Source organism: Dipodomys merriami, unplaced genomic scaffold (assembly GCF_024711535.1).
Source record: "Dipodomys merriami isolate MVZ:Mamm:240054 unplaced genomic scaffold, mDipMer1.0.p SCAF_21, whole genome shotgun sequence".
In the NCBI taxonomy this organism is placed as follows: domain Eukaryota; kingdom Metazoa; phylum Chordata; class Mammalia; order Rodentia; family Heteromyidae; genus Dipodomys; species Dipodomys merriami.
This window is the reverse complement of record NW_027203493.1, coordinates 5,874,232-5,898,824: the sequence shown is the minus strand read 5'-3', so window position 1 is coordinate 5,898,824 and position 24,593 is coordinate 5,874,232. Positions and strand designations below refer to the sequence as shown.

The 24,593-nt window shown below is 35.8% G+C and overlaps 4 protein-coding genes across 4 annotated transcripts; 3 read left to right on the top strand and 1 right to left on the bottom strand.

Annotated features, from left to right (window-relative positions):
- The first annotated feature begins 5,464 nt into the window (after nt 1-5,464).
- Nucleotides 5,465-6,391, top strand: LOC138833698 (olfactory receptor 4P4-like). The gene has a single exon (XM_070031989.1). It carries the CDS (start codon nt 5,465-5,467, stop codon nt 6,389-6,391), a length of 927 nt encoding a protein of 308 aa, XP_069888090.1.
- A 4,209-nt stretch (nt 6,392-10,600) lies between these two features.
- LOC138833697 (olfactory receptor 4P4-like) lies at nt 10,601-11,518 on the top strand. The gene has a single exon (XM_070031987.1). It carries the CDS (start codon nt 10,601-10,603, stop codon nt 11,516-11,518), a length of 918 nt encoding a protein of 305 aa, XP_069888088.1.
- Nucleotides 11,519-15,970: 4,452 nt separating this feature from the next.
- LOC138833696 (olfactory receptor 4P4-like) lies at nt 15,971-16,897 on the top strand. The gene has a single exon (XM_070031986.1). It carries the CDS (start codon nt 15,971-15,973, stop codon nt 16,895-16,897), a length of 927 nt encoding a protein of 308 aa, XP_069888087.1.
- A 6,218-nt stretch (nt 16,898-23,115) lies between these two features.
- Nucleotides 23,116-24,045, bottom strand: LOC138833695 (olfactory receptor 4P4-like). The gene has a single exon (XM_070031985.1). The coding sequence runs from the start codon at nt 24,043-24,045 to the stop codon at nt 23,116-23,118; it is 930 nt and encodes a 309-aa protein (XP_069888086.1).
- Nucleotides 24,046-24,593: the final 548 nt, after the last annotated feature.

Here is a 24,593-nt window from a genome sequence, read left to right as displayed (position 1 = left end):
AAAACAAACAAACATGACTAATAAGGCATACCATCCATCCCGCAAAGGCTCTCCAAAAATACATAAAGTCCATTTTCTAAGCAACAAAAACCTTCCTTCTGATTTGTTAATCAAAATTTTCTAAAAATCTGTCTAGGTCTGATATGCTGATTTCAGAAGTTACTACTCTGAAGAATATATTCGATAATCATAAAAGATTTTGCAAAGCTGGGGACCAGAGCAATGGTTGACTCAGTTTTTAATCCCTAAATTGTGTAATTTGATTTACTTTTGAGTTTCATATTTATAATAACAATGAGAGGTGTCAGTTCCTTCCTTCCTTCCTTCCACCTTTCTTTCCTTCCTTTCCTCCTCCTTCCCTCCCTTTCCTCCGTTCCTCCTTCCCATTTTGAAAGACACGATCTTCAAATAGATCCTAGTTATCATCCTATCCATAATTATCCTCCCTCTACCTCTTAAATGCTGGCATTACAAGTGCCACATTCATGCTTGACTAGATATTATATTTCTTCATTACAGATGATGTCTCTGGAAAATGTATGGCCTTTAACAGAAAATACTTGGAAAGAAATAGAAGCTAATGTATGAAAGTTTTCCTTCTGTGTTTCTCTTTACTAGGTCATTCTCTAAATTTTCTCATGTTTGGAGCTTTGTTTGTGCGGTCTCTCTTACATAGGATGTCTCTGCTTCTGCTTGAGAGTACATTAATCATAGATTTGCACACACCTAGTAGAATATTCTTCAGGAATATTTCACGTTCTCATTAAGGAGCCAATTCTTTCTTGTAATATTGCAATTCCTCTGTGCAATTAGTAATACAAGTCCAGTAATTCTTGTGACTTATCTCCTATAAGTTGACTGAGCCAGAAAATGATTGGCTATTTCTGTTTTTCTTTATGTGTTTTCTCTCCTAGAAATGACTGTGCTACAAATTAATTAGTAAATAAATCATTCTGGAAATACATTGAAAGGTATTATTTTATTTGACTCTATGTATTATTTTCAAATGTCTAGATTATCTCCTTATGTTATAATTAATCATATGTTATTATTATCATCATCATCCCCAAACTAAAATATCTATATGTATCTATTGATAATGAAGGACTCCAGTTTATATTTAGCCACTCAAACTATTTTAAAGCATATAGGGTTAAGAAAAATAGGCAAAGATTCAGTAATAAAAATATAAAGTTTTATGCTAAAGCACATTCCATACATGTATGAAATTATAATAATGAAGCCCATAGTATGTGAAACATGAAAATAAATTAATCTATAGTATAAATCTGTAGAGTCATAAGAATATTTCTCATTGTATACTGAGAACTTTAGTTTATATAACTTCTGCTCTTTGCATCCTATCACACTTTCCTATATTCCCTCTCAAAAAGACTTGGTGTAACAAAACAAAGCAGAACAAAAACATACCAATGAGTTGACAAAAGACTATTGAGCTCTAAGTATATGTTGGACATAAGGCCCTTGTCTGATGAATAGCTAGTGAAGATTTTCTCCCATTTTCTAGACTTTCTATTTGTCTTGCTTGCTATTTACCAAGCAGAAGCACTTCAGTTTGATACAATCTTTTTTTTTTGGGGGGGGGTCTGGTTGTGGGGCCTGAACTCTGGGCCTGGGCGCTGTCCCTTAGCTCTTCAGCTCAAGACTAGCGCTCTACCACTTGAGCCACAGCGCCACTTCCAGCTTTTTCCTTTTTGCTTATGTGGTGCTGAGGAATCGAACCCAAGGGCCTCATGCATGCAAGGCAAGCGCTCTACCAATGAGCCGACTTCCCAGCCCCTGATACAATCTTATGCATTCAGCCTTTCTTCTATTTGTTGTGATTCTGGATCTTTATTTCCAACAACCAATCAATAAATGGGCTAAAGACCTAAAGAGAGACTTCTTACAGGAAGAAAAAAAAATGGCTAATAGACACATAAGGAGAAACAAAGGAGGAGGCAACAATGCTTGATAAGAATTGTACTCATTACTTTGCCCATGTAATTGTAACCCCTCTGTATGGTATTTTCACAATTAAAAAAATATATATATAATAAAAAAGAAGTGTTCACCATCTCTAGCCATAAAAGAAAACACAATTCAAGACAATATTGAGATTTCATCTAACTCCAGTTAGAAAGGCATTATTAAGAAAAATAATCATAACAAATTCTGGTACTGATGAGGCCAAAAAGGAACCCTGTTACACTGTTGGTGGGAAAGTAAACTTGTTCAACCACTCTGGAAAGCACTATGGAGGTTCCTTAAAAGACTAAACAAAGAGCTTCCTTAAGGCCCAGCAATTCAACTCCTGGACATTTATTTATCCAATGAGCCACAAAACAGGCCAAACTAAAGCCATCAGCATAAGTGTATTTATTGTAGCATTGTTTATCATAATCAAGAAATAGAATCAACCTAGATGTCCCTCAGTGGACGAATGGATCAAGAAAATGTGATACACACACACACACAAACACACACACACAATGGAATTCTACTCATCCATCAGAAGTAATGATATTGTACCATTTGTAAGAAAATGGAAAAAGAGTTGGAAAATATTATATTAAGTGAAGTAAGCCAGAACCAAAGAAACATAGGCTTCATGATTTACCTCATGTGGTAAATAGAATGTATCTATAAATTCACAAGTAAACACACTGAATGACCAAAACAAGCAAATAAAACCAGGACATGGTAAATTATCTAGGACCCTAGCCATTAACAAACAGAAGACAAAGGAAGTTATGCATAGGAGTAGTGGGAAAAGGCTCAGTAACTATGGACATAAAATAGCATTCTATGAGATGAACTCCAAAAAAGGAAAGAAGACACTCTTTAGTTGCCATTATGGCTGTTTTCATTCTCTTTTCCCTTTGTATTTTTATTTTGTTTGTATTTGAGAGGATAAACGAGGGCACATAAAAGATGAAACAAGGACAAACAAATACCATAGCAATACCAGACACTAAGTGAAAAATGAACTGGCTATTTGATGGGTGGGAATGGGAGGGAAGGATTGGGAGACAGCATCTGAAGGGGAAAATGGTTCAAAAAGAATTGTTTTGATTGTTCCTGATTCAAGAAACTCTAACCTCCCATATGTCAACTACACAGAAACAATTTTAAAAAAAGAATATTGATTGTGGCATTTGTTGATTTCCAGTTCTTTACACAAAATTATATTGTGCCTTTTAAATTTCTAATAGTCATAGTTAAGTAGGAAATACTATCAAGCCTTTGTGATAATTACAGTAATTTTTTATGATTGGTACCAATGAGTACAGAATTGATACCAGCTGTTAGTACAATAAATGGCAAACAATTCCACATTTTTAACGTATTTCATAATCATCAGAAAATCCAGTGTTGATGGAAATTTTTCTAGTAGAGGAAATGGAAAGAAAAGATTCACATATTTCATTAATGCTATATCATTACAAAAGTCTCGCATCAAAGGGAATAATGTAAAAGGGTCTTAAAATCAACACGAATGGCCCCTTGTTGGTACTGGCTCTAATTTCACAATTATAAATACACATGCAGTTGTTGCAAATGTATGCCTATGGGAGTTTCTCCCTTGTGACTCCTTTAGTTCAAAATATTTTCAGCAGACCATCCATAAAAGCTACTATTGTTTGAAGGTTCATAGGAGAGAGTGGGTACTGTCACATCTATTTAATATTTAATGATATAAATTGCAGAAAAGTAACAGGAGCCAGCACGAATGACCAACTTGACACACCAAAAATATTGTAAAAGCCCTGGCAGAAATAACAGTTCAGATTAGCATATATCCTTTTCCTTAAATTGAGGTAAAACTGTTGGAGTTTTGATTTACTAATAATTATGTAAAATTTGAAGTTAGGCAATATGTCTGCTTATGTTTGTTTTTAAGAGTCTTTCAAGCTAAACTGAATGTTAATATGAAAGTCTGTCAATATTACTCTGAAGGTTTTTAATATAATCTGAAGTTACTCTCATCCTGTGGCAGAACACAATATTCTTAAAACTGACACTTTCAGTGGATGACAGTGTTAGTGTATTTTTTTAAGAGTCTTTTCCTCTCCAAAAAAAATTAGCCAGGGGTAGGATTATTGTGCAGACTTGACAAGACTTTTTCCTCAAGGCTAATTTATATGACATAATTTTGCTTTGGGGTGAAAAAAGAGGAGATGAGCTACATTACTGACCAGTTGAAGAAGTACCTCAGTGAGAATGAACAATCAGCTCTAGGAACAAGGAAATTCACTGAACTTATGAGATGGGTGCTCATCTTCACCTCCTTAAACAAGGATCTGCCCAGAACATAATTTGCTTCTTGTCCTGCTTCTATTGAGAGGATGATGTTGATATGAGGTGATGATTCCAACAAACTCGCTGTTTGCTTCCATACCCACAGTGCCAGAATGGCTGCAGTATTCTGACACTGCATGAAAAAAAGCAAGTAGTATCCTAAGAATCACATTAAGTACTTCAATGTTTCCTAGCAATTGAATATATATACAACATGTTTCTAATATGGGCAGGGTTATCTGAAAGTATGCTATTAGCACTTTGAGTAATATGGTATAGTTTTCCTACAATAAAAAATATTATATTTCCTCATTTAGATGTCCAGCATTGCTGTCACACTTTTTTTAACTTTCTGGAGATACCTGTTTTGACCTTCGACAAAGAAGCCATGAAGAAGCATCGCAACACGCTTCCAACAAACAAATCACCTTCTGTGCCATGAAGATCCCTGCAAGGCGTAAAAAGTACATAATAATTCTCAGATGTGAGATGTCAGTAGTGGAATTTGATATTACATTATTATAGATATATCACACAAATATACAAGTAAAATTCCATAATTTAATGTAGTATAGAATATGGAGATTGTGTACTAGAAAAGAATTCCAATGCAAGTAGGAAGCTCTTGGAATTCTACTTGTTTATAAATAATGTGTTTTAGTAACTTCAGTTGTATAAATGGATTTCAAATACTAATTTATGTCTTCTACTTTGGGAGAAATTAATTAGCCTCTCTTATTTCATTATTTCTACCGCACAACTCAAGTAGGTATCTATGACAAGTTTATGAAAATTAAAAGCATGTAAAATGTTTATGAAATTTTGGGGCAGCAAATCTACTTTAATGACACAACACATCATTAGAAGTATAGTGATATGTTTCATATCAAAGAGGTTGATATGAAGTAGGGAAGTGTTGCTCAAGTTGTACAGTACAGAAAGGCAAAGATGTGAGATTTACCCTCTGAACAGCCTGAATAAATAGACAGATTAATATATAAATCAATAATAAGGTGAACTATGTCATAAATTTGCTATGACTTTTTACATCAAAGTATATAACATTGCAGAATTTCTAGAAGTCTTTCAGGTTGTATTATATTCTGGAGGACGTCAGGTAAATTAGGTTTCTGATGTGTATTATAGAACTCATCTTGACTCCATGGAAAAACAGAATGTCACAGAGTTTGTTTTCACAGGACTGTTTGAAAGTGAGCAAACAGAGCTACTGCTCTTTTTCTTGTTCCTGCTTTGCTACGTGGCTGTCTTAATGGGAAATGGCATCATCTTACTCACGATCTGCTGCAGCCATCTTCTGGAACAGCCAATGTACTACTTCCTCTGCCACCTGTCCCTCATGGACCTCTGCTCTATATCTGTTGTAGTTCCCCAGCTAATCAGAAACATGGCTGCCACAAGAAGAGACATTTCCTACAACAACTGCATGACGCAGCTCTTCACTTACCACTGGCTAGTAGGTGTGGAAACTTTTATCTTGGTGTGCATGGCTTTTGACCGTTATGTGGCCATTGTCAAACCACTGCATTACATGATGATCATGAACCGGAAGAGGTGTCACATGCTGATCGCCGTGGCCTGGGGACTCGGCTTTTGGCACTCTATTGCTTTGTTGCTCATGGTTCTCAGTTTGCCTTTCTGTGGTCCTAATGTGATCGAACACTACATGTGTGATATTAAACCTCTTTTGAAACTTGTTTGCAAAGATATACGTATTTCTAGTATCTTAGTGATTGCTAATTCTGGGACAGTAATAGTTGTCATATTTACTGTGCTCTTAGCTTCCTATATACTCATTTTATGTAATCTCAGGATGAGATCCTCCGCAGTACGTCACAAAGCTCTCTCCACCTGTAGCTCTCACATAATGGTTGTGGTTCTGTTTTTTGTGCCCTGTATTTACATCTATATCCTACCTGCAGGTAGTAAAAATAAGGATAAGGAAATCTCTGTGTTTTACACCGTGATTGCACCCATGCTAAACCCTCTCATTTATACTCTGAGGAACAAGGAGATGAAAATTGCTATGGGGAAGGTCTGGTGGCGAATGTCACAGTCCAAATTAAAGTAAAAAGAAAAAAGTCCTTCATTATGCTCTCAGCCTGTGTTCTCAAGATAGTTCTAATTTAAAGTACCTAAAACAAGAAATGTAGGAGAACTCTTGCTATATTTTGACAAATGTTGTAGGACAGTGTCTCTGGTTATAATTCTGAAGCAAGACCCCTTGTTATACGGATTGAAATCTGTGCATAAAATGGCTCAAATATTTCAGAATTATATAGGTTATTTTAAGGAATGATAAGGATTTTCTTCTAGAGCATATGCATCTTTTGGAAATCTACCTCCTTTTTAAAAACCATGGATCAAGTGTAGATAAAATAGTTCCAATCGTAAGCACCAAAGTGGAAAGCAAACAAAGACTACGAAGAAGGCCTGCCTTCCATCATGCAAGGCATCTCTTCAAAAAATTACGTTAAAGTCAATTTTCTCAGCAATAAAATCCATTCTTCTCTTTTTTTTCAGTCAGAAATTTCTATGAATCTCTAGGTCTTATTTGTTGATTTCAGTACTCACTACTCTGCTAAATATCTTGGGTGATAATAAAATATTGTGGGGAGCTGGGAACTAGGTCCAATGTTAACTCAATTTTCAATCTCCAATTGTGCAATTTGTTCTAATTCTGAGTTTTATTTGTATAATATCAGTGAAAGGAGGTTATTATTGATTTTTTTACTTGCTTCCCTCCTTCCTTCCTTCCTTCCTTCCTTCCTTTCTTCCTTCCTTCCTTCCTTCCCTCCTTCCTTCCTTCCTTCCTTCCTTCCTTCCCTCCTTCCTTCCTTCTTCTCTCTCTTGCTTTCTTGATTTTTTTCTTCTCTCTTTCTCTTACTTTCTCTTCTTGCTCCATAAAACGGGTTCTTGAAATAGACCCTGGTTATCATACAATTCAGGATTATCCTGTCTTTACCTGTTGAATGCTGGTATTTCAATTAACGGCATCCATGCTTGCCTATATATTATTTTTCTTCAATGCAAAAGACTGCTCTGGCAAACATATGGAACATTTTTAACAGAGAATACTGGGAAAGAACTGGAAGCTAATGTATGGCACTTTTCCGTGTTTCTCTCTGCTAGCTCATTCTCTAAAGTTTCTTGCGTTTGGAGCTTTGTTTGTGTTGTCTTCCCTACACAGGATGTCCTTGCTTCTGTGCTTCCCAGAACAGGAGTCAATGAACAGAACCAATCCCTTCTTCTTCTTATATTGCAATTCCCTGTGCAATTAGTAATGCACCTACAGTAATTCTTGTGACTTTTATCCTACAAGTTGACTGAGCCAGAAAATTATATGGCCTATTTCTGTTCTTTATATGTCTTTTTCTCCTAGACATGATTTGCTTCAAATTAATTAATAAATAAACCATTTTGGAAATGCACTGAAAGTTATTATTTTATTTGACTCAATGTGATATTTTCAAGTACCTACATTATCTCCTTATTTTATTGGTGATCATATATTAATACTATAATATGCCCCTAATTAAAATTAGTGTAGTTAGGTGTCTCCAGGTAATGAAGGAATCCAACCTACAATTAGCCAACCAAATTATTTTAAAGCATATAGGAATTAAGAAAAATAGGCAATGACTCAGAAATACAAATTTGACATATTTTGTGGCAAACTACCTTCTATACATGTATGAAAACACAATAATGAAGTCCACAGTTATGTGAAACATAGAAAAATAAATAAGTCAATAGTATGAGCCTGTGGAGTCTTATGAATATTTCCCAGTGTGAACTAAGAACTATGGTTTATATAACTCCTCCTCTATGTATCCTCCTACACATTCCTATGTTTCTTATTGTAAAGACTGAGTGTGACAAAACAAAGCAAAACAGAAACAGACAAAGGAGTGGGAAAAAGACTATTTGTTGTGGCATTTTCCAATTTTCAGCCATTAATACAAGTCAACAACAATTCATACAAAATGGTATTTTGGGTTTTAAATTTCTCATAGTCATACTTAAAGAGGAAATATTTTCAATCCTTCTTGATATTTTCAATAACTTTATTGATTAGTATCTGTGAATACAGAATTGATGTGTGTTATTAACAATTGGTACAATGAATGATAATAATCCACATTTTAACACATTATATATTCATCAAAAAATTCAATGTTGAAGGAAATTTTCCTAGTAGAGGTAAGAGAAATCAAAAAAGTTATTGAATTCATCAATGCTGCATCCATCATTACAAAATCTTGCATTTCTTGTATCATATCCCAAAGAGATAAATGGAAGAGGGCCTTAAAATCATCTCGACTGATCCCTTTATTGGTATTGGCTTTACTTTCATAATTATGGATGCATATGCATTTGTTGTAAGTGTTTGCCTATGGGAGTTGATCCCTTGTGTCTCCTTATGTCCTTTAGTTCAAAACAGTTTCAGCAAAACATTCATAAAAGCTTCTCTGGTTTGAAGGTTCATGGGAGAGACTGGGTGTTTCCCAAAGTATGTACTCTTTCATCATAAATAGCAGAAAAGGAAGAGGAGTAAGCATGGAGGATCAACTTGACATTTCAAAAATATTGTAAATCTTGGCCGGAATAGTAATTCATATTAGCATATATTGTTTCCCACAAATTGAGGTAAAAGTTTTCGAAATGCACATTGGCTAATAATCTATAAATGTGGAAGTTCTGTAATATTTCTGCTTATGTTTCTTTTTCAGCGAAGTCACTCAGGGAAAATAAAGATAATTTGAAAGTCTATAAATATTCTGACAGTTTTTAATGTGTCTTGAATTGTGGCAGAACACAATTTTTTTAACAACTGACACCTGCAATGGTGAACAATGTTAGTGTGTATTTATGAATCTGTTCTTCTCCAAACCATTTAAGCCAGGAAAGGCCTGTGCTCTGAACTTACATGATGTTTTCTCTGTAGCACAAATTACATGAAGTCATTTTTCTTTGAGTGAATAAAGCGAGGAGATTAGCAGCATTACATCATTGACTAGATGAAAGGGCTCAGAAAATGAATTGTTCACTCCAGAAACAAAGAGATTCACAGCGTCTCTGAGATGGGTGCTCATCTTCCTCTCCTTAAACAAGGATCTGCATAGAACTCAATTTGTTTTTTGTCCTGACAGTACTGTGAGGATCCAAATTTAAGAAAATCAATAGATATTGGTGATAGAAGATGATTTCAACGCAATCACTCTTTGCTACCATATCCACAGGGTCAGAGTATCTACAGTATTCTGATGGTGGGATTAAAAAAGCAAGCAGTGGTGTAAGAATCTTATTACATTCTTTAATATGTCAGGACAAAGGAAAACATCTACAAAATGTTTCTATTCCAGGAGATATCGCAAAATTTGCTACTAGCATTTTTATGAATAAGTGAAGATTTCTATAATAATATTAAGAACTGTAGTTCTTTATAGATGTGCCTCAATATTTTAAAATATATTTTCAGAGACTTCAGTGTCACCTTGGAAAAGAAGCTATGGAGAAGCGTCAGGACACTCTTGCAAAGATCAGTTTCTGTGCCATGAAGATAACTGCAAGTGTAAAAGAGAACATGTTCATTTGATCAGACCTAAGATGTCAGTAGTGAGAGTGGGTTATTATTGATACATTATATGTAATACAGGAATAAAATAATAATTTTATGTACTATAGAACTTGGAGATTGTGCAATGGAAAATAGTCCCTATTAAGTTGCAGTGTAGGAGACAGATGGAATTCTAAGTGTTTAAAAATAATGTGGAATAGCAATTAGGCTGTATAATAGCTACAAATTTATATCATACAAAATTTATATTCTCCATTTTGGAAGAAATTAGTTGACCTGTCATATTTCATTATTTCTTTTCTATAATTTATGAGAATTAAAAGCATGCAAAATTCTTATGAAAGTTTTTGGCACCAAATCTGTTTTTATCACATGATCCCTTATTAGAAGTACTGTGATGTGTGTCAAACCAAACATCTTTAACGATTACCCTTGTATGACTGGGAAGTGTTGCTCAAGTTGTTCAGTGCTTGTGCAGAAAGACCCAGTATGTGAGCATAACCATCAGCAGACCCTAAACAAATAGACAGATTGATCCATAATTAAATAATAATGTGAAACATCATCAATTTGCTATGACTTGTTTAATCAAAGTCTATAATACTATAAAATTTAAACAAGGCTATCAATGTTGTATTATATTCTGGATGACTTCAGATAAATTATATTTCTGATATGTAGTATAGAACTTATTTTGACATGGAAAAACAGAATGTCACAGAGTTTGTTTTCACAGGACTGTTTGAAAGTGAGCAAACAGAACTACTGCTCTTTTTCTTGTTCCTACTTTGCTACGTGGCAGTGTTAATGGGAAACAGCATCATCTTACTCACAATCTGCTGCAGCCATCTCCTGGAACAGCCAATGTACTACTTTCTCTGCCACCTGTCCCTCATGGACCTCTGCTCTACCTCTGTTGTAGTTCCCCAGCTAATCAGAAACATGGCTGCCACAAGAAGAGACATTTCCTACAACAACTGCATGACACAGCTCTTCACTTACCACTGGTTGGCAGGTGTGGAAACTTTTATCTTGGTGTGCATGGCTTTTGACCGTTATGTGGCCATTGTCAAGCCACTGCATTACATGATGACCATGAACCGGAAGAGGTGTCACATGCTGATCACCGTGGCCTGGGGACTCGGTTTTTGGCATTCTATTGCTATGTTGCTCATGGTCCTCAATTTGCCTTTCTGTGGCCCTAATGTGATTGATCATTACATGTGTGATATTAAACCCCTTTTAAAACTGGTTTGCAAAGATATCCGTATTTCTAGTATCTTAGTGATTGCTAACTCTGGGACTGTAGCAATTGCCATATTTTCTGTGCTCTTAGTTTCCTATATACTCATTTTATATAATCTCAGGATGAGATCCTCCACAGGACGTCGCAAAGCTCTCTCCACCTGTAGCTCTCACATAATGGTTGTAGTTCTGTTCTTTGTGCCGTGTGTTTATATCTATATCTTCCCTGCAGGTGGTAAAAATAAGGATAAGGAAATCTCTGTGTTTTACACCGTGATTGCCCCCATGCTAAACCCTCTCATCTATACTCTGAGGAACAAAGAGATGAAAATTGCTATGGGGAAGGTCTGGCGGCAAATGTCACATTCATGATTAAAATAAAGAAGGAGTCCTTTATTGCACGCTCACCCTGTGTTCCCAGGATGGTTTTAAGTAGAGATATCATAGAAAACAAATATAGAAGCATTCTGCTTTAATTGTTATTGCAATGGTGATGTACAAAGGGGTTGCAGTTACATAAGCCAGGTGGTGAGTCCGTTTCTCTTTGGACAGTGTCACCTTTTTCCTCATTTCTCCTTGTTTTTCTCTCCCTACTCTCCTTCTGCACAAATTGTATAGTTAGTTTTCAACATAGTATCTAGTGAGTTTCACTGATGCCATTGTTCACCCTTTGTCCTACCATTTCTGTGCTCTGCCTTACCCTCTCCAAAACACATTAACGTACATTCAAGACAAAAGTTACAGAAAGCAAAAACTGTGCCCAAGGATAGAAATAGAAAGATGAACAATAACATGAAATTTCTTGTTTCCATTTCTTGGTGTTCATGTCAATAAAGCTCAATTTATATGATCAGATGTCCACAGCTGATGAGCCTTTCTGATCATCTCCTAAGAATATCTTCTTTTGTTCTCACTGTGTGAATGTCTAGGGTCTTGTATAATTTATCATGTCCAGACTAAAGCTCCTAGCACAACCATGTTCATGGCAATAATGTTTACCATATCCAGGCTATGGAATAAACCTGGATGCTTCTCAACAGATGAATGGATCAAGATGTGCTTTATATACACAATGGAATTCTATGCTTCCATCAGAAGAATGACATCTCCCCCTTTGTAAGGAAATAGAAAGATGGAAAAATTATATTAAACAAATTGAGCCAGACCAAGGGGATGAACATAAGTTGCATGGTTTCAAAAGTGCATATAAAGCAACAAGTAAACACACTACATAGTAAAGGACAAAAACAGCTGCACCCTTTCTGGATTTTGACCAATGTTATGGGCTAAATATCTAATGTTATAAGTCTGAATCAGGGTCCTGTTATATAGGTTGAAATTTTGAGGTGCTGGGGACAAGAGCAACTGTTAACTGAGTTTTTCTCTCTAAATTGTGAAAGTATGTTCTAATTCTGTATTTCATTTATATAACATCAATGAAAGGAGGTATCAATCCTTTTTTCCTTCCTTCCTTCCTTCGTTCCTTCCTTCCTTCCCTCCATCCCTCTTACTCTCTCTACTCATTTTATAAGGCAAGATCTTGGAATAGACCCAGGTTATCATGAAACTCAGGATTATTCTGCTTTGTCCTCTTGTTGGCATTGCAGGTGACCATATTCACATTGCAAAATATTACTCTGGCAAAAATGTATGACCATTTAGTGGAGAACACTTGGAAGTAAACAGAAGGTGATGTGGGGAACTTTTCTTCCTGTGTTTTTCTCTGCTATGTCATTCTCTGAAGTTTCTCCCATGTTTGGGACTTTGTTCTGTCTCTCAAACACAGGATGTTTCTGCTTCTGTGCTTCAAAGTACATAAATCACATTTTTGCAAATACTTATTGGAATATTCTTCAGGAATATTTTGAATTCTCATCAAAGAACCAATTCTTTCTTCTTATAATGAAATTCCTCTATGTAATTAGTCATACAACTACAGAATCCAAGTGGACTGAATCAGAAAATGATACATGCTATTTCTATTTTTCTTTATATGTTTTTTTTACCTGTTTTGACTGTGCTACAGATTACTTAGTAAATAAACAATTCTTGAAATGCACTGAAAAGTATTATTTTATTTGATTCTATGTATTCTTTCTTTTTCTTTCTTTTCTTTTTTGTGGGTCATGGGGCTTGAACTCTTCAGCTCAAGGCTAGGGCTCTACCACTTTTCCTACAGTGCAACTTCCGGTTTCTGGTGGTTAATTGGAGATAAGAGTCTCACAGACTTTTCTGCCCTGGATGGCTTTGAACTGCAAGCCTCAGATCTCAGCATCCTGAGTATCTAGGATTACCGTTGTGAGCCACCAGCACCTGCCTCTATGTACTATTTTCAAATGTCAAGATTATCTCCTTTCATTATTATTGATAATACACTAATATTATCATAATTCTCCCCCATATCAAAATATCTTTGTGTCTACTGAGAAGGAATCCAACTTACATTTTGCCACCCAACCTATTTTAAAATGTATGACTATTTATTAAGAAATCTCCCAATTTCTAGCTTTTTACACAAAATGATATTTATGCCTTTTAAATTTCTGATAGTCATAATTAAATAGGAACTAATTTCAATCCTTTGTGATAACTGCGGTAATATTGATGAGTACAAAATGGGTACTAGCTATCAGCACATTGGTAGACTCAATGATAAACACTCCACATTTTTAACACATTCCATAATCATTAGAAAATCCAATGTTGAAGGAAATTTTCCTAGTAGGGGAAAAAAATGAAGATTCACTCATTTCATCAATGCTCTAACATTACAAAAGACTTGCATCACTTGTATCATATCCTAAAGAGATTATGAAAAAGGGTCTTAAAATCAACTCGAAGGGCCCTGTTGGTACTGACTTTACTTTCACAATTATAAATACAGATGCAGTTGGTGCAAATGTATGCCTATGGGAGTTTCCCCCTTGTGACTCCTTATGTCCTTTAGTTTAAAATGTTTTCAGCAGACCATTCATAAAAGCTTCAATGGTTTGAAGGTTCATGGGAGAGCCTGGGTGCTTCCACACCAGTTTAATGTTCCATGATGAAAATTGCAAAAAAGGAACAGGAGCCAGCATGAATGACCAACTTGACATTCCAAAAATATTTTAAGAATCTGGCAGAAATACCAATTGGAATTAGCATATGAAGTAGCATATAACCTTTTACCTAAATTGAGGTAAAATTGTTGGAGTCAAATTTTCTAATAATACATAAATTTGAAGTTCTGTAACATTCCTGCTTGTTTGTTTTTTAAGAGTAACAATTTGAGGAGACACCGAATGTTAATTTGAAAGTCTACTGATAATACTCTGAAGGTTTTTAATGTAGTCTTCAATTTCCTCTCTTGTAGTGGAAGACAGTATTCTTAACAACTGACATCTTTCATGCGTGATAGTGTTAGTATATAGTTTGAAGAGTCAGTACCTCTCCAAATCCTTTTGGGCAGGGATATGACTATTCTGTGGACTTGACAAGACTTTTCTCTCAAGCATAATTTACATGATATAATTTTGCTTTGGAAAGACGAGTGACAATACTCCAATGACCTCAATGACAATGAATATCCATCTCTAGGAACAACGAGATTGATGCCATTGACCAGATGAAAAAGCTCAGAGAATGAAGTGTCCACTTCAGAAACAAAGAGATTCACAAAACAACTGAGGTAGGTGCTCTTCTTCACCTCTTTCAACACAGATCTATCTAGAACATAATTTGTTTCTTGCCTTGTTTGTATAGAAAGAATGCAACTTTATGCAAATCAATATGGTGTTGATAAGAAGTGATGATTCCAACAAAATCACTGTTTACTTCTACACCCACAGTGTCAGTATGGCTGCAATATTCTGACACTGTATAAAAGGAAGCAAGTAGAAGCTTAAGAATCACATTAAGTACTTCAATATTTCCTAGGAACTGAATACATCTACAAAAACCTTCTAATATTGGTGGAATTATCTGAAAGCATGCTATTAGCACTTTTTATGGTAAAGATTTCCTATATTAAAAAATACTGTATTTGCCCCTTTAGATGCCCAATATTGCTGTCACATTTTTTTAAACTTCCTGGAGACAGATGTACTGACCTTGGACAAAGAAGTCATGAAGAAGCATCAGAACACTCTTCCAAAGACCAGTCACTTTCTGTGCCATGAAGATCCCTGCAAGTTGTAAAAAGTATATAATTCTATCATACATGAGATGTCACTACTGAGATTGGGATATTGTATTATTATAGATACATTATGCACCATATAGAAATAAAATGTAGTATGGCATGTGGAGTGGAAAATAATCCCTATGAAGTTGAAGAGTAGGAAGCTTTCGGGATTCTACTTGTTTATAAATAATGTTGCACAGTAAACTTGGTTGTCTAAATGGGTTTCAGATACAAGTTTGTATCTTCTAGCTTGGGATAAATTAATTAGCCTCTCCTATTTCATTATTTCTACCACAAAATTCAAGTAGGTGTCTATGACAACTTTATGAAAATTCAAAGTATCTTAAATCTTGGTGAAAGTTTTGGGCACCAAATCTGCTTTAATGACACGATAAATTGTTAGAGGTATAGTGATATGTTTCATATCAGAGAAGTTGATATGAAGGTGGGAAATGTTGCTCAAGTTTTATAGTGCTTGTGCAGGAAGACCCAATATATAAGTCAATAATTAGGTGAACCGTGTCATAAGTTTTCTATGACTTCTTAAATCAAAGCATACAACAACACAAAATTTTAAGAAGACTTTCAAGGTTGTATTATATTCTGGATGACTTCAGATAAATTAGATTTCAGCTGTGTATTGTAGAACTCATCTTGATGTCATGGGAAAACAAAATGTCACAGAGTTTGTTTTCACAGGACTGTTTGAAAGTAAGCAAACGGAACTACTGCTCTTTTTCTTGTTCCTGCTTTGCTATGTGGCAGTGTTAATGGGAAACAGCATCATCTTACTCACAATCTGCTGCAGCCATCTCCTGGAACAGCCAATGTACTACTTCCTCTGCCACCTGTCCCTCATGGACCTCTGCTCTACTTCCGTTGTAGTTCCCCAGCTAATCAGGAACTTGGCTGCCACAAGAAGAGACATTTCCTACAACAACTGCATGACGCAGCTCTTTACTTACCACTGGATGGCAGGTGTGGAAATATTCATCTTGGTGGGCATGGCTTTTGATCGTTATGTGGCTATTGTCAAGCCGCTGCATTACATGATGATCATGAACCGGAAGAGATGTCACATGCTGATCGCCATGGCTTGGGGACTCGGTTTTTGGCATTCTATTGCTCTACTGGCCCTAGGCCTCAGTTTGCCTTTCTGTGGTCCTAATGTAATTGACTACTACATGTGTGATATCAAGCCCCTTTTGAAACTGGCTTGCAATGATATCCATATTTCTAGTATCTTAGTGATTGCTAATTCTGGAACAGTAGCTCTTTCCATATTTTCTGTGCTCTTAGCTTCATATGTACTCATTCTATATAACCTCAGGACAAGATCATCAGCAGGGCGTCGCAAAGCTCTCTCCACCTGTAGCTCTCACATGATGGTTGTATTTCTATTTTTTGTCCCCTGTTCTTATGTCTATATCCTACCTGCAGGTGCTAAAAATATGGATAAGGAAATCTCTGTGTTTTACACTGTGATTGCCCCCATGCTAAACCCTCTCATCTATACTCTGAGGAACAAGGAGATGAAAATTGCAATGGGGAAGGTCTGGGGACGAATATCACATTCAAGATTAAAGTAAATAAGGAGTAAAATTTATTATACATTTAGCTTGTGTTTCAGGACATTTATAAAATAAAGAAAGAAGTAAGAATTCTCTTTGGATTTTGTCTTATGTGTTATTGTCTTTATGATTTTGAAGTAAGATTTCAATATACAGACAGATATCTGGATGTAAAACAGCTGACATTTTCAAGATAGAAACAAGTAAATTTGAAGAATGTAAGACAATTTGCCCTAGTGAACATCCCTCTGGCTCACTGTTAAGAGTTGTTAGGGTGTCAAGGAAATACATTCAATCTGCAGTACCCTAGGTTGTGTGTGTGTGGTGGTGGGGACTAATAACTAATAAGGCACATCTTCCATCATGACAATCTCTCCAAACAATTACATTAAACTCAATTTCCTGAGTTAGACAATCAAGCCAATTCATTGGATAGAAATCTTTAAAGAAAATCTGTCCAGGTCTCAGTTGCTGATTTCATAACTCACTGTTTTGCAGAATGTGTTGTGTGATAATTAATGGCTTTGGAGTGTTGGAGATCAGAGCAACTATTGACTCCATCAGTTGCTTTGTCTTAATTGTGAAAGTTTGTTTTAATTTTGTGAGTGTATTTGTATAATATCTGTTAAACGAAGTATTACTGAGTTGTGGTATTTCTTTTTTTAAAACCTTTTATTTTCCCTTTTCATCTTCTTTCCTTCCTTCCTTCCTTCCTTCCTTCCTTCCTTCCTTCCTTCCTTCCTTCCTTCCTTTCTTCCTTCCTTCCTTCCTTCCTTCTTTCCTTCCTTTCTTTCCTTCCTTCTTTCTTCATTCTTTCTTTTATTCATTGTTTTATGAGACAGATTATTGGAATGACCCGAGTTATCATTCAACTCTAGATCATTTTGCCTCTTCTTCTTCAATGCTGACATTACTGGTGATCATGTCCAGGTAGATATATTTCTTAAAAATGTATGTTTGTTTTGGGAAACAATGAGAACTTTTAATAGAGAATAAGATGCAAGTGATGTGAATGTAAATTCTTGTGTTTCGCTTTGCCAAGTCACTTTCTAATGTTTCTCACATGTTAGGGGCTTTATTTTTTCTTTCTCTCCCTGCTTCTGCAGTTCAGAATTCATGAGTTGCAGCCTTTCACAGACCTAATGGACTCATTTGTTTCCTCTTTTTATGTCACTGTTCCTCTGTGCCATTAATAATATATACACAGTAATTCTTGTGAACTATGTCCTACCAGTTGACTGAGTCAGAAAATGTGTTGAATTGCTGTTTACTTTTATTTACTTTATTTGCTTCTTTCTTCTAGAAATGACTGTGATACAAATAAATTAATGAACAAATAAATCAGTCTTACATACTCAAGGTATATTTTCTCTTTTTATTTGATTATATGTATCATTTTCAACTCTCTGGAATATCTTTTTTATCAGATTAATATTAAAATAACATTCAGAAAACAACAACAATTAAAAATATCTGTTCCTATGGAAAGTGAAGGAATCCAACCTACACTTAACTTCCCAAAGTAACTTAAATTATTATTTTATGTAATAGGAAGTTTCTCTCCTCTAATTTTAGTTTTCATGCATATTTATAATTGACATAACCCAGTTCAGTGAACTTTTTCTTTTCAAAATTTAACTCAGTACTGTTGACAAACCTGTGATGACTTTTTCTCTTCAAGAATTACCCAAATCCCTTGGATATCATGACAAACATTTTGAATTTCAAAAGAAAATTAATTCTTACACCTTATTTACTCAAACTTATTTATATTGGCTAATGACACATTTTTTTCTACTGAGTACATGGAATTTTTATTTAAATGTGTAGATATAGCATATAGAGTATTGTGGTGTGTGTGTGTGTGTGTGTGTGTGTGTGTGTGTGTGTGTGTGTGTGTAATGATATATTTAAGGCACATGGCCCTTGTGGGTTACTCTGATAGCTTAGGGAATACATTATACTATCCTAAAAATATTAATGAAAAAAGAAACAACCACCAAAATTTTTGTATCATTTTTTTCTCACTTTGCAGGTATTTACATGGTTTAAGTTGGAAAATTAGCATAATATGTTTGTTAGCATGTATGTTTAGTCCATACATGCAGTAAAATTATCTACTAGATTATTACCTAATTTTCTACTTGATTATTGATTTTTTAGCAATGATTTGTAGATCATTTCCAATGTCTAGTGTCTGCAAAATATCAAGCGAATAAATAGATAGAAAACCTGCATACTTTAAAAATTAGGCTTTGATTACACACAGAGTTCCCTTATGACCCAGAAATCCCACTTCTGGGCATGTACCCAAATGATCACAAACTAGGCCATACTAAACTACCAGCACAACTATGGTTATTGCAACATTATTCACCATAGCTAAGATATGGAACCAACCCAGATGCCTCCATCAGAAAGAATGACATCGCCTCATTTGTTAGGAAATGGAAAGACTTGGAAAAAAATCATAGTAAGTGAAGTAAGCCAGATCCAGTGAAATATAGGTCCCATGATTTCCTTTATTTGCAATAATTAATAAATCTAGAATAATCTTATTAGATGAGCAGAAAAGCTCAAAACCATGTACTGTGACCATATAAGATGATGTTAAAGGAAATGAACCCCAAGATATGGACACAAGAGGATTTTCTTTGTTGTTGTTGTTGTTGTACTATGTGATTTTTTGTTTCTTTTATATTTCTTCCCCCTATGATATATTCCCTGTTGTCACTGTATTTGATTTTGGTATCCTGCATCTTGTCTATACATTAATCTAATTTGGGAAGGGGAAGGGGAATAACAAAATTCTGAAACAAGAACACAGGATGACCCATTCCAACAACGATACTCACAAGACACTATGTTGGAAATGCACTTTACAATTTTGGGGTTGGCAAGGAGTGGGGTAGGTGGAAGAGGGAAGGAATAGTAGGAGAAAAACAAGGAGGGGGTAACAACATTCTACAAGAAATACACTCATATCCTCACTCATGTAACTAACCCCTTTATATAGCATCTTTATAATAAAATAAAATTTTAAAAAATTAGGCTTTGTATATAATTATATGTAAATATATTTATATATGAAGTTGTATATAATATATGGTATATATAAAACTTTTTATATAATATTTTATGTATAAATTTTATATATAAGGCATATATACATAATATAATACATATATTGTGTATGCATTGGATATTATATATGTAAAGGATGTTTAAATAATATTGATAGGGGTTATTTCAAAATTATGCTTAGGTATATAAGAAGTTTCTAATTTATTTATCAGTCCTTACTAAACTTTATCATAGGACGTTGGACAAGCAAGAACAATAGAAAATATTTGCTAATTTATACACCAAGAAATGACTAATAAAGAAAAATGGGTAAATACTGTGATGCATATAAAGTTCTATGAAGAACATAGATGTAAAAATTCTCAATATAATACTTGCAGTCCAACTCCAACACATACTACAGATATTAAAAGGATTAATTCTGTGTGTATTCTCTAGTACTGAAATTAGACTTGGAGCCTTGAGCTCTCACTCAGCTTCTCCACTCAGCACTGCTGCTCTACCATTTGAGCCACACTTCCAGTTGCTGCATTTTGCTGGTTAATTAGAAATAGAGTCTCAAAGACTTGCTTGACCAGGCTGACTGAAAACCATGATACTCAGATCTCTGCCACCTCATAAGCATGATTAGAATTGTGAGCCACTGGCATCAAGCTGGAAAAGACTTTGTATTACAAGGAGGCAAAGAAAGTTTTATGTATGCAAAACAATAAACATGATAAACATAATGCATAAACTGAACTAAGGCTGAAACACACACACAATCACCTCAATAACTAAGGGGTGACAAGTTTTGCCCTCTTTTTATGATTAAAATCTCAAAGGAATCTTGAATAAAAAGAACAGGCATTAATAATTCAACTGAAATGAGAAGAACACTTCATTTGTGTGTTCCATAGTGTTCCACTGAAAGACCCCAGACTCCAGTATATGTTCACCCATTGAGCCCCCATTGAGCCCTTTAAGGAAAACTGCTGCCCCTTCCCCTGCATACCTAGGAGAGCGAAGCAGGACACAGGCAAGTCATTACATGCCCTAAAACCAGACATTCCTGGAAAATAGCCGACCCTCCCGTCCCTTCCTGTAAAACTTAGCTATAATGGCAGGGTAGGTCAGGAGGTAATAAATCACTTGTCAAAATTAGGGAACGAACAGTTTCGGTGCATGACGACCAGCACAGACTTGCCGGGGCAAGTACCGACACGTCAGCTTTCCCCCAACCCCACCTGCCCCATCTGGCCAGCTTAACCTGACCAATCCCCACCCTGAGCGTAATTTGAAATTAACCAATCAATACTCTGTAACCAAGCATCTTGCTTCTGTAACCTTGCTTCTGCTGTCCATAAAAAAAAGGGTGCTTTCAAGCACTCGGCGCGCAAGTCTCCCGACAGACTTTGTCGCCCCGGGTACCCGTGTAACCGGTTCCCAGACACTTGACCCGAACCTTGTGGATCTCGTGGTTAAGTGCACCTGGGAGCCGAGGCATGCCCGAATAAACCTCGTGCTGTTTGCATCCGTACAAGTGGTCTCGTTGTTCCTTGGGGAAGGGTCTCTTTAGATCGAAGGACACCCCACGCCGGGGGTCTTTCACCACAATAGTTTATTTACCTAATTATTTATATTGACTAGGAAAATAAGCATAAGGAAAACAGAAATGTAGCACATAATTTATTAGCTCAAAAATTTAAAATATAGTTCATGAGAAAAAAACATAAGTGAGTTGCATAGGAATATGCCAAGAGAATAGCTGCACAGAGAAATCACTCTATGAGAAAAGAGAAGCAATTTGAAATGTATGTGCTTAGTTGATGGGCATTGAAAACATTCCTGAAGGAGACAGCATTTATTGTGTGATTTTCTGTAAGTCACAGACTCTGCCACACAGAAATGGGGACATCTCCTGTAAAGGACAGGACATGAAGAAAACCTCAGAGGATAGATGCAAAACTTTAGTGGTTTTTTCTTTCTTGCTATTGTTTGTAACGTATTTATAAGGTGATTTCTTTGTTGCTTTGTATGTCCCTCCCCCACGGTATAACCCCTGTTTTCACTGTATTTGATGTTGGTATAATTTGAGGAGGGGAAGGGAAAAAAACAAATTGTTTAAATAGGGATACAGATAAATTGCAAAAAATGAGATGTACAAGAGGCTATGATGAAAAAATGAACTTTACAACTTGGGTAGGGGAGGAGGAGGGTGGGAGGGGGAGGGGGGTGTAATAGTAGAGATGGGAGGGCAGGGATGGTAAGGGGAAAACAAAGGAGGAGGCAACAATGTTTGATAAGAAATGTACTCATTACCTTGCTCATGTAATTGTAACCCCTCTGTATAGTATTTTCACAATAAAAAATTAACACTTATAAAATACCTAGTCAAGTATAGTAGTGTATAGCTATAATCTCCACATTCAGGAGAAAGAGGCAGCATGGTTTCATGTTGGAAGGTCAGCCTGGGTTCAAATTAAGAACCTGTTGCCAAAAAAAATTTTAAAAAAAGAAAGAAAAAGAAAAGAAAAGAAAAGAAAAATGCTACAGTGTTTTGTGATATCTCTACTACTTGCAGATACCTTAACATTGTGATGATCAGGAGATTAATAAAACTTCCCAAGAGCAGAGATAAATATTAATACTATATATGGCTGAGATCTCCTTGATCCAAAAGGCAATTACTTCACACTTTCATCCAGTGTGGTGAGTTCTCAAATCAGCCAAGGAGACCTGGATCCTTGTAAGAAGATTTATGATTGATGAGTGAGAAGCCTCCTCTTCGAATGGAAGAGAGATTAATGTAATTGTTTTTAGGGAGAGTATATAACTGAAAATGTAACTTACTACGTTTTTGGGTTTCTTTTGGTACAGTGATTGGTCTCAGGGCTTTCCATATTTCATCCATGCTGTCTACCACGGAACTAACTATAGCCTCCCTTAAGCAGAAGGATATGATTCAAACTGAAATGATTTGCAATTTTCAAAATTCAAAGAGTCACACTGGACTAGTTGAGCCTTTTAGCATACACATTCCAATCTAAATAGAAAATATCACACTTGGTGAGAGAACATGAGTTCATGGAGTCCAACTCCATGAAGTGGAGTCGTAAGTGTCATAAGTGTCCTGAGACATGTGTTTGAAAGAGTAAAGGAGGTTTCCTGGTTTACTTTAAAACTGAGTTTAATATTCTATACAATACCTTCTGCATGGCAATTTTCATCTCTGTGTTTCTCAGTGTGTAAATGAGAGGATTTAGCATGGGGGCAATCATAGTATAGAACACAGAGATTTGTTTGTCCTTATTTTCTCTATCTGCAGGGAGGCTATAGGTATAAATGCAGGGCACAAAGAACAGAACTACAACTGTTATGTGAGAACTACAGGTGGAGAGAGCTTTGTGCCGCCCTGCAGAGGATCTTGTCCTGAGGTTATATAAAATGAGTATGTATGAAGTTAATAGCAAAATAAAAATCACAACAATCAGTGTTCCAGAGTTAGCGATGGCCAAGATACTAGCAATATGAATGTCTTTACAAACAAGTTTCAAAAGAGGCTTGACATCACACATATAGTGATCAATTACATTAGGACCACAGAAAGGCAAATTAAGTATCATAAGCAGCAAGGCAAGAGAATGCCAAAATCCAAGACCCCAGGCTATGGCAATCAGCAAGTTACACCTCTTCCGGTTCATGATCACCGTGTAATGCAGTGGCTTGACAATGGCCACATAACGGTCAAAGGCCATGGACACCAAGATGAATATTTCCACACCTGCCAGCCAGTGCCCAGTGAAGAGCTGCGTCATGCAGTTGTTGTAGGAAATGTCTCTTCTGGTTGCAGCCAAGTCCCTGAGTAGTCGAGGAAGCATAGTGGAGGTGAAGCAGAGGTCCATGAGGGAGAGGTGGCAGAGAAAGTAGTACATTGGTTGTTCCAGGAGATGACTGCAAGTGATTGTGAGTAAAATGACAAAGTTCCCCGTGATAACTGCCAGGTAACAAAACAAGACCAAAAGAAGGAACTGTAGCTCCAGTTGCTTATTTCCAAAAAGTCCCGTGAAGTAAAATACAGTGACATTTTTCTGTTTTTCCATGAAGTCAAGCTGAGTCTGCAATACACAGAAGAAACGTCAGGCATGGAAAGTTATGCTGACTGTAATATACACTCAAAGGCTCACTTTATGTTTTCTAGAGATTTACAAATTGAAAAAGGTTTTATAGCTAATTGCTTACAGCAATAATCTCTTTTGCTCTAAAAATGTGTTCAAATATCTAGAGTATGCAAAGAGCTCAAAAAGGGGTGAACAAATGCAATAATGGTACTCACTAGACAATGTGTTGAAAATAAATTATACAACTTATGGGGGAGGGGGGGTCAGGAGGGGAAAAACTGGGGGAGAAATGAGGGAAGACAAGACACTGTTCAAAAAAAATGTACTCATTACCTGACTTATGTAACTGTACCCCTCTGTATATCATCTTTAAGATAACAGTAAAATATATAAATAAAAATAAATATTTAATTTTAAAAAGAAAATAAACTCTCAAGCAGTAAAAAGTCCAATTGGCAAAAGAGGTAATTAACGACTTCACAGAAGAAGTAAAAGTGAAAAACGGACACTTGAAGAAATATTGAACATCT

Coding starts and splice junctions, on each gene's coding strand:
- LOC138833698 (XM_070031989.1), top strand. CDS start 5,465: ATGGAAAAACAGAATGTCACAGAGTTTGTTTTCACAGGACTGTTTGAA.
- LOC138833697 (XM_070031987.1), top strand. CDS start 10,601: ATGGAAAAACAGAATGTCACAGAGTTTGTTTTCACAGGACTGTTTGAA.
- LOC138833696 (XM_070031986.1), top strand. CDS start 15,971: ATGGGAAAACAAAATGTCACAGAGTTTGTTTTCACAGGACTGTTTGAA.
- LOC138833695 (XM_070031985.1), bottom strand. CDS start 24,045: ATGGAAAAACAGAAAAATGTCACTGTATTTTACTTCACGGGACTTTTT.